Source organism: Solea senegalensis, linkage group LG14, assembly GCF_019176455.1.
Source record: "Solea senegalensis isolate Sse05_10M linkage group LG14, IFAPA_SoseM_1, whole genome shotgun sequence".
Lineage (NCBI taxonomy): Eukaryota > Metazoa > Chordata > Actinopteri > Pleuronectiformes > Soleidae > Solea > Solea senegalensis.
Window position 1 is genome coordinate 845,255 of NC_058034.1, and position 18,889 is coordinate 864,143.

Genomic DNA, 18,889 nt, shown 5'->3' on the forward strand with positions numbered 1-18,889 from the left:
CAATTTCTGGATTTTTGTCTGAACCCGGCCCAACCCAACAGGTCCCATTGGGTGTGGCTCAGTTTCCATCGTTTAGGGTAAAGAGTCGATCAATAGATGCAGGAAAAATTGCAGGAACAGGACTTTGTACATATACATATACAGTAACAAATGTACTGCTATGGTCCAGTATTGTTGGCTTTATAAATCAAAAAAGGGCAAACTTCAAATATGACTGACCATCATGTTGGCTATATTTTTAAAACCCCTGCTTTAACAATATCTGAACATGGTAACTATAGTATGATTATAGTTTAAGGAATTGGACCTGGGAGGACTTGGAATCGGGCTGGGGATTGGCAATCCATCCATCATCATAATTATTGTTCAACACTGATGTTATTACATGTCTGTGTTATAAACCATGTTTTCGATGTCTAAAACCATCAAAATCTCATTCCTGGATAATATCTAATTTCCTCACTGTTACCTGAGGCTGTTACATTCTCGCCAATGAAGCATGTTTTCTGACAAAGTGTTGCAGTCTGTCAGATCACCAAGCAATTGTCTTATGGGGGAAAAAAACCTGTGGCTAAAATGTTATAGTGTTTGTTTTCACAAGTGAAAATGCTCATGATTTTGAGATGTTCAACATCTGTTGACAAATATTTGCACCTTTGGCCATGTAATATAAGACAATCATCTGTGTGCCCGAATGTTTCATGCATTTAGAGGAAATTTGTTTTGAGAAAAATAGAAAGAATTAACCTGGCTCTTTTACACAGGAAATAATAGGCTTAATGCAAATGTACTTGTGATAGCAGCTGTCAGTTTATTGTCATATGCACAGTAAGGAAACCCTGTAGAACAAAATTCTTTATTTGCTGTCCACAATGAATGTCAAACAATCTAAAGTCTAAGTTAAAATAATGAGGCAGACAGTAAATGTGACACAAATAATGACACAGTGAAGGCAGCATGTGAAATTGACAAGATCAAATATAAACTATGCAGAACTACAACTATATAGCTATATAAATATAGTATAGTTATAGTTATGTTAAAAACAGACCTGCAAATAAACTACATACATGTTTGTGCAAATTAGTGAGCATGTACATGAGGTACATGAGGTAGTCCATGATTGTAAACTCCTGTCAGCTGTTTAGGAGTCTGATGACAGTGGGAAAGAAATAGGTCTTCAGTCTAGAAGTTCAACGGTAACACGGTGACAACTGTAAATTCAACAATATTCAATAATTAATCAACTCTGATGAAATTTTTCTCTTGGCTGTGTCAGTTCATTATGACAGATCCACAGCAGATGGCCACCTTGTGGCCTGCCTGAGTCTTGCAACCAGCTCCTACTGCTCTGACCACAAGAAACTAGCTTCCTCTTGCCAGTGCCAGAGCACCAAGGTAGAAAAATGCACAAATGCCATGTTTCAGCAACTCACAAAATACTTTTTTCTATTATATCTGGATGTGTCAATTTCTTGTGTACATTGTAATCACGTCATTGAAAGGCTGTCAGCAAGTGGTGACTACGTGAAACAGTAGATCTCGATAGACAAGAAACGTTTAAAGTAGCTCTTGATTTAAAAAAAGGTTGGGCACCCCTGGTGTAGAGGATGGGGCTGAGAACGCATCCCTGTGGAGTGCCGGTGTTTGTGATAATGCTAGCTGACATTTGTCTCAATTGTGACAATTGCTGTATATGTGTGGATCACGACCAGGTGAGACTTGCCAAAGGAGAGGGCGGAGAAGAAAATAGTTGCACTATACCTTGTAACTTTTGTAATATGTTGGTGCTTGATTCAAGTCATTGGTCACCCTGCTGTTGGTTGTTTATTGGCTGTTTAAGCAAGTATCGCCAGTTGTGTTTCTTTGCATGTGTCTTGTGTTGGCATAACATACTTCAGCAAGTAATGTGACACAAAAAATCCCTTTGCATTCCATGTGAACACACCTGCACTGCTGTCAACTGGAATAAAGTGTGGGGTAAGGTACACATGTATGGAATGCTAATCAGATAGTATGAATAGAACATTGGGCTTGTATGTTGTATGACTGCTGGTGTCGTCAGCCTAAGGTGTTTTGCTTGTGAAAGAAGCTGTTTGCATGCTCTGCCATTTCCATGTGTATTCTAGTCTGACATTGATTGTTGTGAAGCTGTCATGCAGCCAACTGTTGGGTCTATGCGTCCTGGAATTAGGTGTGGAAAAGCTAGCAATGTGCATATATAAACCCACCCACTGGCTTTTTGACCAAGCTCCACCACAAAGCTCTGCAGCTCATCACTTGCTAACTTATGGCTACTGACCTTGCTTCTCTGCCTTCACCTCCCTGGCTTGTTTTAGTCACAATATTTTGAGCGTTACAGACACTGGCGTTAAAAAAACAAGAAAGACAAATTATGGCTATGAGGATATGCACATTCGTTGCTCAGTTTGTGAAAGGTGTAACACCACAACCATGTTCTGCACAATCAGGAAAAACAGTTTTATTTTTTTAAATACTGTATATTATCCTCATTGAGTCCAGGTGGTCTGTTTCAAATGTTCCTTTGTGGCTTTGCTTAAAGGTTGTTACCATGCAGGTTTTTTTTTTTAGCTATTCCTTGAACGTTTGTGGTTATATGTTTAACAGCAGCGTTGTCATTTGGTCGCACTGCAGCACATTTGCCAGCAGTGATGGTTAACTGCAAATGTTCACAGGTGGGGCTGACAATTTCAGATGTTCACTTCTTCATCTTATTTAACAGCATGACTGGCTGTCAAACTTCACCATCCTCCTCATCCTCCTCTTCTTCATCAACCCTGCAGCAGCAAACCCCACAGTTTTACAGTGAGGGAATCCAATTACACCCAACACCTGGAAGGACAGAGAGGAAGAGAAAAAGATAGACAGAGAAAAACTGGGGAAGAAAAAGAGGAGGAGAAAAATCAATGACAATCCAACTGAGATGGAACTAAGCCCGACGTTGCACCATTTTTCTCTGCTTTTTTTCCAGAGGGATTAAAGTGTGACTGTATGACGGTTTTTATATCACATGACCACCACATTAACTTCATGAACATTCTCAAGGATTTTTAGTTTTTGTGTAGTTTTGTCTGCCTCTGTCTTGCTGTGTGGAGTTTGCATGTTGTGGGTTTCTCCAGCTTCACCCCACAGTTCAAAAACAAGCAGATTAGGTAAATTAGCCACAGGTGTGAGCGTTAGAGTGAATAGTTGTATGGACCTGTCGAGGTTGTACCCCGCTTTTCACCCTGTGTCAGCGAGGCTCCAGCGAACCTCATGTGGAGGATAAAGGAAACTTTTTATACCAAGTACAACCAGAGAAAATACAGTGGGGATAATGGTGTTAGGCAAAGTCAGCTTTTCATACAAGACTCTCGTCATCCTCTTCTTCCTCACATACTGTATACTTCAGACACTGGTACAGTGAAATTAGATTAAGATGGAGCGAGGGATAAAGTGACTCTAATTATTAGTATTTCATTTATTGTTTGTTTGTTTTTTTGTTTGCTTTCAAAATTCCTCAGCTCCACTCTGATCACATATACAGTAGAACAGTATTTCTGATGTTCCACCAGAGGAAGCTCACATACCACTGGGGGTTCACATACCACAGTTTGAGAACCGTGGCAGTAGACAATAAGCGAGTGAGTGTGTAGGTAGTTAGGTTTTATCTTCTGTCACACAACATGACACAGCTTCTCCTTCTCACAGTGCGGCTTTTTTGCTTAATCCGTTTAAAATGACAACAATTCATATCAGCTGCTGGTGATTAATGTTCATTCTTTAAGTGAGTGGAATGCATGGTGTCTGGTCTGTGTGCTGCTGTCAGCTTTTGGCCAAAGACCACTTCTGGAAGACGAGACTACTCGGGTTAGACGGGACAGACACAGAAATATTCTTTAAGATTCTTTGTGACTCTTCCAACGTTGATGTTATGATGTTCATCCAGGTAGTGTCTTGTGTCTTCCATCTTTTTTGGACTTGAAGTATTTGGCAAGGTATTTGTTGATTTATATAGGAAAATATTGATGAAGATTCTGTACCTAGCCTATTGTTTGGTTTCACAGATTTTGACCAACATTTGGGTTGAATTTGCCTAAATAAATGTGAAGCTCTGAAAAAACAAATCCTCCATTAGTGCCATTAAAAAGAAGCAGAGTTGTGAAGTTGGATTTTTATCGACTTCATGCAACAGAAAAGCTGTGAAAACCACGTATGCTCCAATTTTAATATACAGTTTTTTTATTGAATGTATGCATCTTAATTTGTTCCCTGACAATACCTTTGTATCTGTCTGTAATTATATGATTTTTCTTTCAAATGATCGTGCTATTACCTTTAACACCTGACATCACCATCTTCTGTGATAATTTCTGGGATATTTGTGATTGAAGTATGCAAACAACCATTGATGTCAGAGTCCATTTGGATCTGTGCTGTGAATGTTGGTGTATTTTGGCACCTGTGGCTTTCACAGACGCCAGAAATATCAAAGCTGTTGTGTCACACTGGAAAATATGGACTTGCTGTGCAATGTTGAACTTGCACTTTGTTTTTTTTTTCCTGATGTTGCCCTCACAAGTTCAAGCCTCAGTGAGCTCAATTTCTGACATTTATCGGCATAACGTTTGCCGGGCCAAACAAGAACACGAAGGCGACCGAGAGTTAATTTAATATCCACCAAACAGTTTAGGGGTAAACGGACTATGAAGGGTTTGATACGCGTGAGGGCAGCTGTGATGATGACTGCCCTCTTTGTTATGTTGATAGTGCTTCTGAGATCTGAACAGTTTAACAAAAAAACTGAGGTCTGAAATAATCAACAAGTCCTCCAGCTGAAACGTAACTCTGAGTCGTTTTTTCCAACCCCTGAATACGACCTAAAAGTATGTTTTTACTACCCTGGTGCAGTATTTTTCAACTCGAATACACACAGGTGTTACTGAGATTAGGGTTAGGCTGTAAAAATTTCAAAAAATATTAAAAAGGTGGTATAGTTAGGGACTTGAACCCTTGTCGACCACACTTGGGCGCAGTGCTCTCAGCGAAGCTACTAGTTACCACTTCCAAGGTGCCAGGTTGCTGTCATGTACACTATACAACCACTAGGGGCGCTGGTTTTGAAAAAGTAGACATAGGTCATAATTCCTGCATACAAGCATTCATTGGAGGACAGTCTCAAAATAATGGCCACACAGACAACTCTGAGCCGACATACTCTCACAGACTCTCCACCCTTCTAAATCTAATCTCAGCAATAAACTGGTAAAAGCAAATGCACTTCTTGATCGTAAATGTGTTCTTCAGGCTCGTTTTAAACAAACAAACTGTAAAAATTGTGCTTGATAAGTAGAGAAAGGACATCTTAGAAGAGAAGTCAACGAGAGGTAGGAGGTTATTTATGAAAGAGTGCTTCTTGTGTTCAATTGTTGTGCTGTTTTGTTATAAGCCACTCTCCAACAAGAATCTTTACCCTGTGGTCATACATTAGAAGCTTTGGGTGGACGGTGTTTCGCTCTTTGTTGAATTAGTACAATTTCATCCATCCATCAGCTACAGCTCTTATATGTGAAGGTCTTGGAGAGAGCTTGGAGTAGGAGTCGAGTGGGAGGTTAAGATACATGAGGGACATGTCACCACAGGGCCACCATACATCCACTGTCACATGAGGATCACAGGGCTGCTGGGGCCAATCCCCACTGACATAGTGCAAAAGGCAAAAGGCAAAAGGCAGGGTTCACCCTGGACAAGTCACCAGAGATGAACCATTCACTCACACATACGAGCAATTTAGAGTCCAAATAACGCACACAGGGAGAATATGCAAACTTCACACAGAAAGGCCCGGACTGGGACGTCAACCCTTTAGCAAGTGAATTATATATGAACTAAAATCCATTCACCCGACCATCTCTTTTCACTTTTCGAGGTCACGGTGTGGTAGTAACAGACCAAGCAGGGTGTTCTAGACATCTTTTTACCCAACAAACCTTTCTAGCTCTTCCTGGGGGATCCAAGGATGGCTTATGTAACCCCTGCAGTGAGACCTGGGTGTGTCCTGAGGTCTCGTTACATGACATGTGACGTGACATGGCTGGAAAAAGTCCTGATAAGATACCCAAAACAGGAACAACTAAACAGAGAATTATCTCTAGATGTGTGAACTCTTCATCAACTATGTCCAAGGCTGAGCCTGTACACCTTGCAAAGGAAATTCATTTTGACTCGTTTGGTCATTACCCACAGCTCATGACCACAGAACAAAAATTCAATCCACAATTCTGAACTGATTAAGGATTTAAGGGTAACGCCACTGTGATAAAGTTCACAGGCTGGAACATGCACCCTCTGATTTATGTCTCACCTGCTCATTAGTATAAACCTTTTCGTTTCCTCTGGTCATGCTTTTGCTGTCAAAACCAATGCAATAATTGCCATGCTACAAAGAAAGAGATTTTCTTTTTTTAGTTACAAAAATACCGTTTTCATTCTTATTAAAAATGTGTCAGATCAAAACATGATAGTATTTTCCTTGTCAAATTAGGATAATTCCAATTAGGAAAGAGGAAGAAGAAGGAGTGCTTAGATCAAGGTACAGAGCAGGTTTGTGCTGTGAGAGAAGCAATGGGCACATTAGCAGGTACAAAGGGATGGAAGTACAAAGTGAGTGGTGCTCAGGTATCTTTGATCCTTGCCATCATTTGCTTTGTTCTTGCACCTTTCATTCCAAATTATTTAAGTATTTAACACAGTTCTTGATTTCGCCTGATGCTTAGCACCACATGTTGTTGTTAATGACACAGTACCACACTCTGTGTGTGTGTGTGTGTGTGTGTGTGTGTGTGTGTGTGTGTGTGTGTGTATGCACGCATGCATTTGTGTGATAAATTGGACATTAGTGAGAACCTCTAAAAAGCTTTAGAACAAACCATCTGATTAAGTTGTAATGGTTAATTTTGAGGAAATTCAATTCAATTCAATTCAATTTTATTTGTATAGCGCCAAATCATAACATACATTATCTCAAGGCGCTGTACATAGATAACATCAAAGAGAGCAGAGACAGTTCACACAATGAGCAAACACTAGGCATCAGTGGAGAGAAAAAACTCCCTCTTAACAGGAAGAAATCTCTGGCTCAGATGTGCGGTCATCTGCCTCGACCGGTTGGGGTGAAAGGAAAAATGGGGGACAGTGGAGAGGTGGGGGACAGAAAATGGGGGGAGAGAAAGGACAAGAGGGAGACCAGCAGCAGATACACAACAACTATATCAGGTTACAAGTTTATACAGTTAATGATATCGACTTTTTAATTATGGCACAATAATAATGGTGATGATATGTATGATATGGATAGCCACGAAAACTGGATCTTGATCCTGCAACCTGCTTGATGAGAATACAGAGAGAGGGAAGGAAGGAAACACACAAACTAGGGAGAGAAAGAGACAAAGTTAATGACATATAAAAAGTCATAATCATATGCTGAGTGTGAGAGAGTGAATGTGCGTGTACCACAGCAAAATCCCCCAGCAGTTTAGTTCTATAGCAGCATAACTAAGAGATGGTCCAGGTTTCCCTGAACCAGCTCTAACTATAAGCTTTATCAAAAAGGAAAGTTTTAAGTTTAACTTAAGATAATCTGGATACCCCATGGGCTAAATTGTGTGGTGAAAAACTAGCCCCTGGGAGCAACAGTTTAATATTTTGAGGCTTCCGTCACAGACGGCAGATACCCAGACAAGACATCTCCATTCCTTGTATGAGGTTTATAAGCAAAATTAAATGGGTAAATGGAGTTTAATTGAGAACCAACATCTGCACATGGACTTTTCCCACAGCTAACAGGTTTTTGGCTCATTTTTATTAACAGCTATCTGTATATGGATGCAAATCAATTTTAAAAAGCCTATAGCTTATGCACTTTGGTCAATCTGTTCCGCCTCTTTTACTCTCCACATGGACTGTTTATTTCAGTCAGCCTGCTCTAAGTTGATTGGTTAAACCAGAAACAGAAAACCAGAATGCTCCCAGGCCTAAAAATAGTTTTCCTTGCCTACATATTGTGAATATTTATTTGCTGATGCTGTTTACAAAGATTATAGAGAAAACGCCCAGTGTGTTTTCAGCTGCTTGATGAGAAAAATAACTTGCAAGAATTAAGGTGTTCTGAAATCTTCCATTGGGTTTGAGCAACAGAAACCCAGGAGGGTTGATTTTCTTAAGTTAAATTTGAATTAATAACATGGGCAAAACTTCGAGTCATAAAATTGAGTCATAATTTTCACAAAGATAGCCCTCTTGATTTCCTTCACCCCACTTTACACAGGTGGTTGTTTTGAACATCATCCATTTCCATCATGGCATGTCCTTTACACTAATGAAGAGTCCAGAGTTTATAGTAATAATATTTTTAGGGACAGGGACTTTGGGAGCCCTGAGCAAAAGACTAACACAACCTTCCCTCTTTGCTTTGTTTTTTGACTCCCTGAAGAATTAATAATCAAGCATCACGGTTGATATATAATAGCTTTTGACAATACATCAGTGGCATGGTGCCTGTTAAATCATGGTGGTGCTGCAACATCTTGTGCATAGCCAATTATAAAAATGAAGGTAGTTTGCATTTCATTGTTTTATTGTTGACTATTGAATCATTAAATTACATATTATATTATTATACATTATATATGAATGTATTCTCACAAGTTAGGTTAGTATATTGACCAATCATGACAGATTGTTAAACAGGTCTGTAGGAGTGGAAGGACTTGAAGTCTCATGAGACTCACGGCTTTAAGGTTTGACCACACAAACACAAATAACTGCAGAATATTCAGCTATAGTTTGACCACAGACTGTGGCTTTGTGAAGCACAACAGACACAACCATGTGTTTAGTTTTAATTCTTATCTCAACGTAAAAGGGGGTGAAGCTTCTTATTCTGAGACACTGAATATTCAGCATGACATCCACAACAGGGGCATATTTTTCAAGCAGATGTTACCCTCAATAAATGTGAGATTTATTGAGGGTAGAAACAAAAAGGGCTCCATATAACTTTCTCCTTGCAGCTTCATCACATCTGTAAATATATCAATTATCAAATCAAAATAAAATTCTCCATATGGCCCTATTGTTTCACTTTTTCCCCACATTTTTCCAGGCTGATGAATCACATTATTTCCGTATAAAACCATGAAATATAAATGGAGGATTGGCATAGCCAATGATTTGTTAAGCTGCTGGTAGCAGTATCTTCTTGTGGCTAACTTTGGGCTAACATCTTTCTGTTGCTTTTGTTTACTGCCATAAGCATTTAGCTCCTTGGTCTATATCACTTTATAATTACGGTTTGTAAGAATAATCTAACCATTTGAGTGCCTTAATGTGGAGTTCTGGCTTCAGATTCGATTGAAACAAGATGGAGAGGCATACCCTGCTGAAGCGAGACCACAACTAGAAGTTAGAAGCAATTCATGGAAACATGGCAGAGAAAGTGCAGCCAAAATTCACAGTTCCAATGCCTTGGGGCGGAGCTTTGATAAAAGTTTGGAGTGTATCCCATTTTGTTCAAGTCTAGCTTACTTTCACTAGGTTTTTACATCTATGGACCCTAATTTTAACATGCTAACAGCTAACAAAACAAAGGCAGCTCAGCAACTTTGAAGTCACAATGCATGGCTTTGTTTTTGGGACACTGAAAGTGTGCCGAGGTGGCAGTGAGGTTGTTTTTAGGATACAGACTTTGTGTCAGTTTTCAGGACTGCACATGTGCAGAACAAAACGTCCTACCAGCTGTGGAGTCTTGAGTCTTTAGAATTGTTTAATGTCAAAAGGTCACTCCAGTCTGCTCCTCTCTTAATCACAATAATGAAATGAGACTTGATTGAAACTGATGTGTTGTCATAAATGTCCTCCTCTGCTTCACCTCAGACCACAGGTTTCCTGTCAGAGGCCCAGTTTTCTGTGGAGTCGCCTGAAACGCTGGACCCGCTTTTCAAATTCCATGAAACAATCACTAAGGTAGGACCACCATGATTTTTGTTCATTAAGTATCTACAGCGAAAAGACTTGAGACATGATGGAGAAGACCCCTGACATCAAACATGCAAAACATCCATGCAATATAACACAAATCCTGCCCCTTCCTCACAGAAGCCACTCATCCGCGATCTAAATTCATGCTCTCTTTCGACTTTATTATGTACATCTATTCAACTGCTTGTTAATGTAAATATCTAATCAGCAAATTAAATGCATGTAGACATGGTAAACATGAGCTGCTGAGGTTCAAACGAGCATCAGAATGACAAATCGCAGAACGCAGAGCTGCTTTTGTTTCCATTACTATGTTAAAACGTATATACAGAGGCTATATATCACTTTATTTATATAACTATATAAACGGACTTCTGCATGATCATTGCTACTCCCGTTTTTGTTTTTTAAATATATGATATAAAATTGATCATAACTTTGACTCAAAAATGCATTATGGAAAACCTGAAGATGTCCATATAAGGGGTTGTGTATTATTCCCATGCCAGTTTTACCAAGATTGGTGTCAGCATTAAGGGTTAAGCAAGGTGTGGTATGGAGTATTTCCGAAACTAAAGTTCTCTTGGCAAAAATGCCTTTTTAGATGCCATAGGTTAGTGGAGCATTGGATCATTTCTGAAAGCACAACACTTGAACCTTGAGGCACTTTAGAGCACCACTAATCGACAAAGCTGAAAGTAGAGGAGGAATAATAGAAGAATCCCAGCTGGAAAAAAATCCTTTCCAGGTCAGAATCATTTGTGGTACTTCAGACCTGCCTGATATCAGGTTTCCGGAGATTACAGTACAAACCCACAATCTCTGTGGCTGAAGAAAATGTGTCAGCCAAAGAGGGCGGGCCTTTGGGCCTGAAAATGTTTGAAAATCAAATGTTTGACTCTTTTGTTCTGAAAAGTCTGCACAATTATGAAACACTGCTGGTTTCCAATTGAGGTTGCTAGGAAACTGTAAATTCAGACACTTTGAGTCGCTCAGCTGATGTCATTGTCCATTTGAAGTGCAGCAAATCAATGCCCAATAATATTAGATGATATTCTGTTCAGAAGTGGGGAGTGACAACATATGGGCTTCACACACAGTTCCCAGTGTGACGGATCTGATGGAGACAAGTCAAACAAATACCGAGACTCTTTTCTCTGAGCTGCACTTTATTTCAAGAACGACAGAAATACAAACTATGCCTCTTATCATTTTTTACTGTTAGTTCAGACAGTCAATAACTGTATGTATAGATGATTAGAGACTGTATGTTAAGACAATCAAAGAATGGATATAAAAATACTCAATAACTATACTGTAAATGTAAAAATGACTCAGTGGCTGAATATAAAGGTGAACACTGGCTGTAAGTGCTGCAGTGTAGCCAAGATGGCACCTGTTGAGGATGAAAATGGTTTTGCACTGGGTTGTATGGTTACTTACAGGAACACAGCGATTGTCATTGCCTTAAGGGTAACAACTCAGTCCTTCTTCTGCACTGACGTCTCTGCTACAGTAAAACACCCACTGCTTACGTCAGCTGCTGCCAAATTAGGATTCCTATCTCCGCTAATAGATTGGACCTTTAAACTAACCCTCGCAGTCCTGAGGAACACTCTCGCTGCCTATAAATGCCACCGCTCCGGCACTGCTGCTGCCACTGTAGGATATCTGTCACAGTTTACAAATGACATAACGCACAGTGACATTTTCATTATCTTTTTATGGAGAGAGATTTGCTGTGGTGTATCCTTACACTGGCACCTCGCATGTGTGGAAGAACACTTAGTGTACAAGTGGAGAAGTGTACACAGCCAAAAAAACACACACCACAGACGGAGACTATAGATAAACTTAGTGTGGACTTTCAACCACTCAAAGCCGCCTTCACATAAACAAAGAAAAGTGGTGCGGAGGAGGAAACAGAAAAGTACAGAGTCTGACTGTGCTGCAACTGCTGTTGCCATCTGTAATTTATCTCTGTGGAAGAATGTGGCTCCACTTAATGATTTATGTGTCGGCGACAAAGTGAGATGCAGTCTGGAAAGCGTGTAGTCACCTCTCACTTTCTAACAGACTTATTGGGTCCAACCATTCAGATCAATGATCCAGGTGACATATGCAGAGTGACGGAAAACATCAAAAAAAAAAATAATCACCACCACCCAAGTCACAATGACTGTTCAATTAGGGTAAACATCATCCTGCATTGTTCTGCTTTAAATCATAATGCAGATAAAGTGTCATTTGTAATACCTGTATGAAAAATCAGGATTAGATATTTTCTCCAAATAGTTTTGACTGGTTGAGAATGTTGTTTACTTGTGTGGGAACGTAACGTTCAGCAGACAATGTTGACAAAACAGGAGCAGGAGTGTGAAGTTACAACACCAGAGTGGGTAGTTTGTCTGTGCACAACCTCACTGTATAATAACACTGAGAAAATTAAATATATAACTGTAGAAGACAGATACGTCACTTTTATCACTCCACATATAGATGCTTGTGTGGATGCAAGACACGACGGACAGAGGAGAAATAGGCTTGTTGTTGTTTAGCTTTCATCATCACATCCTTGGAGATTGGGAAAAGTGCCAGATGTTGTAAAAAAGGAGAAGATGAGTGGATGGGTAAAATGACAGTGACAAACACTCACACACTCACAGGTCTGTGCAGCTATTCTTCTGAGGACACTGAGGCACTGACACAACAGTTTGTGATGAAGGACTAATTAGAAGTAGAAAGGCTACTCCTCCATGTTAAATACTAATGTGTGTGTGTGTGTGTGTGTGTGTGTGTTCACGCAGTCACATGATGGAGACCTGTAAATCACGTAAAAACATAAATCATTGCTTTATAAGGTGAGTATATATCGTAGGGTTTGGATTAGGTTAGGGTTAGGTTAAGGTTCAGGATAGGGTTATGGTTAAGGTTAGAGTAAGTCTACAGGAAATCAGTGTAAATGTCCTCTGAAGTCATGATGCGTCACTTTATCTGGTGACGACACATGGATAAATTTAACTGTGGCTCATTTCCAGAAACCACTACAGTTGTTTTTTCATGTAATATACAGTAAACATAGTGTGTCATTTTTATAGATATTCACCTCATAAAACTTTATGTCAGATAACAAAAGTAAAAGTATAAATAGACAAAAGGATGAAGTGAATTATGGATTCCTACACGGCTACAGTTTATTTATGACATAAAAGCATGTGATATAAAATGTCACTTCTGGCAGCGTATTCCTATGTGGGAGACATATTGTGATCCCAGCATCATGAAGTTCACTCTCATTTAACTCAAATTATTTAAGCAGAGAAACAGAGAATTTGATTGTTAGGAGTAAATAAAATATTCATTCTTAATTCATTTACCAAACGAAAAAGCTTTTCTGTCGTTCACCAACTGATTTAACTCAAATGAAAATCTCACATTAATTAGTTTTAATATATTCTTTGACCTGTCAGATAAAAGAAAAGAGTTTCACTCACAAAACTGTTGATTTTTAAGTTTCTCCTCCAAGGGTTTGAAAATAAAAAAATGTCTCAAGGCCTGAAAGAAACAATTGTTACTTGTTAACAATCATAATTGTTGCATTTGATGCTTTTCTCTTGATCGCTTGATGAAAAATGTTGGCCTTTGTTACCCTCAAAATAGTTTTACATGTTTTGTTTTGCTCACTAACCAACGATTTCATGTCAGAGGAGTAAAAAAAATAAAATAAAAGAAGGGAAAAAAACTATTCCAAGGTGAAACCAGAAAACTTGTTTTTATTTTACAATTATAAAAAATTGTCTTTTTCCAAAAAAGCTGGGGTGATTTTGGATCAAAAACTTTATCTCCACGAGTAAAGAAAAAAACTTGCATCTTGTTCTGTTCATTTATTGCTTTTGTGCCCATACCCACTCATTAAATCAAATCAGATCTAATCTAATCTAATTTAACCTAACCTGATCTAATCTAGCTACATTTATACAGCAACTTTTGTGCAAAATTAGAATATAAAATAAAAAAAACAATAAAACGAACAATTACATAACTAAAACACCATACAAGTATTTTTAAATTGTGTAAGAAATAATACAATTATTAAGAGAATGCTAAATTGCAAAAGATAGCGTAGAGCCTATAGAAGTCTTCTGGTTTCCTCAATGAAGTCAATCACTTCACTGGGGACATGATCTCATTTAAAGGGACAATATATGATAAATTACAGTCATTTTTAAACATTTTTTTTTATTTTAGATACTTTATTAATCTCCTTAGGGAAATGATTCTCTGCATTTTGACCCATCGTAGAATTAGGAGCAGTGGGCTGCCACACTGAGTATCACCCGGGGAACAATGGGGGTAAATTAATGGACCGTTGGCATCACCCAGTTGGAACCAGGTGATGCCAATGAACTTCCAGTTCATAGCTCAACATGGCACAGGCCCAACTTTCAGTTCTGGGTGCTTCTGAATGAGAGTTCAGATTCTCATGGTTAACATCATGATTGGTTACTATTTGGTTTCACGGTAACTTTTTAACTAACTTTCCTAACTTTTTTGTAGTGATGAGACTAAAGGCCACTAACATCTGCCCCTCCTTCTCTTGTGTTACATTTAAAACAGACGTGTGAATATATTAAACCCCCGCACAGCCCAGTGTTTTCAAATACACACACACACACCAACCTCTCTATGGAATGGTGTATGTGCATTGTTAGTGTTGTAGCTCAGGGACTGTACCTATAATCCAGTCCCTGTTCTCATTTGTCAAGTGCAGTTTTGGACGCAGCTCGGTTGGGAGGGTTTCGGGGTGGCAGGTGGCAGCAGCAGCAGCAGCAGCAGCAGCAGCAGGCACCGCTCGCTTTCTTTTCTTCTCCTTCTCGCTCTCCCCTCGTCTCCGTAACTCCCTCGGCCTCTCTCTGCGTCTCTCAGCGGACAGGGTTTTCTGTGTAGCTAATTTTTTAAGCATGACATTGAGGAGAGGCTGGCATTGAGCAAACCAAAGAGCTGGCACATATCGCTACTGCACTGCTACTGCTGGCCATGCTTCTCTACAGAGTTTCATATAAATGCACTGTATGATTAATGTATATAAGTTAGGAATTCAGGAATTACCTGCATGAGAAAATGTTGAAGATCCAGAACCAGTAACAGTCAAATGTCCTTGTCAGAAAATGACATCATATCCTCTCATTTGTTAAACAAGAAAACAGACAATAGTGGAATAATGGTTCCAGATGTATTAATATTTATTCACTATCTTAAAGAAGCCTTTATGAATGCAGGATTGTGAGGAAGTTACCTTTGGAGATAATGGAGGACACATAAAGAAGTAATGTATGTTCTCAGCCTTTAGGGCTTTCACATCCAAAATTCAGATACCCATTGGTGGAAAAGCTTAGAAGCACATTCCACCATCTGAAGTAATTACCATGTGGTCCAGCGCAGTGAGTGCAGCTTGCATTTGAATCGTTTGAACTTGAAAAGTGACAGCCCTAGTAAATAGACTGTAAGGGGATTTACCTGTGCTGTCAATTGACATTTGTTCGCTAAAACATAAGGAAAGCAACTTTTAGTCTAAAGCTAGACTAAAAGTTGACCTTTTTTATCTTGATTTAAAGAGTTAGATGAACAAATACAGCGAGTCCAGGTATTTTGGAATTGCCACCATTTGATCATTTGCTTGGGCTCCAGTATTCAAACTTTAAGCAAGTGAGATTGAAGTGTCCTTAAACGTGGCGTCGCCAAACAATGACATTTAAAGTTGAGGTAAAAATTGTTATTGATGATGCACGTTGAGTGGCAGTGGCAGATCCGGTCGGACAGAATTTAAACTTCTTTACAAGTAATTTACAAGTATCTCTCAAAATTGATGCCCTTGTCTTTGAGGGAAGCTTCAGGAGATTAAAAAAAATAAGACAACAGACAAAGTAGCGCTGGATGGTAATAGAGCAAACAGACCAAGGATTGGACACAGGGACAGGGCGAGAATGACAAAGTAGCAGATAAGCCGGCTAATACAAATGGAGGTGACAGAGACTAAATACTCCAGAGCTGTCCCTGAGAGAAAGTGCAGGAGAGGAGAGGAAGGGAGGGAAAGATAATGTATAATGTAACCAGAGTGAAGGGGAAAGGGAGGGAAAAGCAAAAGATGATGAACAGAATAAAGACAGGGCAGGAAATGACAAAGCACCACAGACCTCAGGAAGGAGACGACACTAATGAGAGAAGCTGAGAAAACTCAGATCTGGTTAGTTGGAGGAGTATTTAGCACATTTCATCTTCAGGTCTTTGTGTCTTTGTTCTGTTTAATGAGTTCAGTGAATCCTTGACTTAACCTCTTTCTTTTATGCAATCAAATCTGATTGATAAAGATAATCATCTAATCTTTCCATCAGGGAGCAACTAAGGGGTATATATTAAAATCATCACAAGAGCAAGTCTTAGGGTGTCAAGATATGGCTTCACATATTTCTACTGTAAGGTTGAATGTAAAGATATTGTGTCATCTGCATATAATTATATATATATAATATAATAAGTTGTTTTTATGGTTTTAAGTGATGAGATACACAGGTAGGTACATGTAAACGTGAAAATTAAACAACCCTTTACAGATCATTAGAGAGTTGAATATTAGCAGCAGTTAACACAGACAACATTTTTACAATGTAATAAGACTTCTTTATAATTGCAATCACCAAGTCTGGTTTAATCTGAAGGTTGTTTTTTCAAAAAGTTGTCTTTTACCAAAATTGGATCAATATCTCTTTTGAAAAACGTTCTCTCCGTGAGTCAAGAATATATTGGTCATATCTTGGTCCAAATTATATTCATCTTCAACAGGAACATACAAGACTGTGTATGTGCACGCAAGCACCAACACACTTCCCTTCCTTCATCATACATGATACATACTTCTTCATACATGACATTTTCAACATATTGGCACACAACAAAACAGGGCTAACGAGGGCTAATTCTTAGGCTTCTGAACTTCTCCAGCAGAACTCAACACACTTGTAATATTACATTACATTACATTACATTACATTACATTACATTAAATTAATGTAATGTAATGTAATGTTGTAACATTAGTTGACAAACTTGTACTGTAACTGGGCACTAACTGCGTCCTCACCAGGAATAAAGAAATCCAGAATTCATTTCTCTGTCGTTTTTGACCGATGCTGATCTTACACCTCGACCTGAGTGTGCTGATGTCGTCACGTTAGATAGTGGAAATTAATAATTCAACATGTTTTAATATGTTATCCGAAAAGAAAATTCACGGTTAAAAAAGTTCTTTTAAAAAAGAAAAGCAAACAATTCACACGCTGTGTGTTCCGCCCCTTATTTATCATGTATCCACGACTCTCTATTCAAACTCAGATTGATTTAATTCATCTATTTGATCGTTCTTTATTTGATGTTTTTATTTTCATGGCTAATCGACAGAACAATAGACTCAATCGACGGAGGCTCCTTGATTTTTGTATCGATAACACGGTCCAGTTATTTTAATCTGGTAATACCATTATTCCTTTTTACTTTTGCAGACATGACCTAGACTATGTCACCTTGAAAAGTAAATGTAATCTGATTACCAACCTCTATCAAAAAGACAAATGAGTTGTTGTTTTTTTTCTGATTTATTTAATGGCATTTTCCCCAGCTTTGCTGTCTGCTTTGTCAATAACTCTGACGAAGAGGGGAACATTACAGCAGAGACATAAAACAGAGATTATAGCAAAGCAAAAAGGAGGAGGGGAAACAGAGGCTTTTCCATCCACTAAGATCAAAGCTTTGGCTCGTGTGTTGATGGATTGGATTTATCTCTGTGCTGGAGCTTGTACAGCCTCAGGAGCTTCTCTTTTTTTTTTGTTAACATACCATTTTCCCTCATGAGACACTGTGGCCGCACAGATTTCTCTTCAGGGTCAATAGTGAACAAACATCTATAGATGGTCGCCATCTTTAGATGTATTTCAAGCAAAAAAGAAACTATTATCTCTACAACATTGACAAATATAGTACACAACAGCCATTCCCAAACTTTGGCCCACCAACACATTGAATGATGTGTCTTCACACACGTAACTGAAATGAGATCAGTTCAGTTTACTTAAATACTCATATTGCCTTAAAAAAAGACAAGTAAATATAGAAAATTAGTCTGGATCTCAGTTGACTTTATATCTACACTTTTTAATTTTTAACAATGTTTAATTACTTATTCTCCATCACTTTATCCTCCACATGAGGGTCATGGAGGAGCTGGAGCCAATCCCAGCTGAGGGTGAAAGGTGAGGTACAGACTGAGGTACAGAGACGAACCACATTAACAGCTGCAGTCAATTTAGGAGGAAACTGGAGTACCCAAAGACAACCCGTGTGCACATGTGGAGAACATACACCACTGAACTGGTATTTAAACTGGGTTCAATTCCCAGCTCCGCTAGTCTCCATGCCAATGTGTCCTTGGGCAAGACACACCCCCCAGAGAAATAGACTCTTTGTCAGCCCTGATGGTCCTTCAAGAGAATACAGATTGCAGGCACTTCCACATTAGCTTTGAACATTTAGCCACATTCACTTTCCAGATCCAGAGGCTACATTCATTTTTATGTCCAGTCTGCGGTTATGTGTCATTCACCATCGAGGGATCCAGGATCATTAAAATGCATTGCCACTGTTATCAAGCAGGGACTCGCCATTAGTGGCTCTGCTGACTCACAGCTCACTGAAGAAAAACTAGACACCTGCATAGCACAGACGTCACAATCCATCTTACCGCCACAGAGTCTCCCACCTCTTTATTTCACCTCACTCGCAATGATGTGACTTACAC

General features: G+C 39.0%; 1 protein-coding gene across 3 annotated transcripts in view; it reads left to right on the top strand.

Moving 5' to 3' along the window:
• LOC122780425 (inactive N-acetylated-alpha-linked acidic dipeptidase-like protein 2) overlaps positions 1–18,889 on the top strand; it is a 351,291-nt gene that overhangs the window by 281,023 nt on the left and 51,379 nt on the right. For all 3 annotated transcript variants that reach the window (XM_044043362.1, XM_044043361.1, XM_044043363.1), the window contains exon 14: positions 9,937–10,026. In XM_044043362.1, coding sequence (XP_043899297.1) covers positions 9,937–10,026 — 90 coding nt within the window. The remainder of the gene's footprint in view (positions 1–9,936; positions 10,027–18,889) is intronic.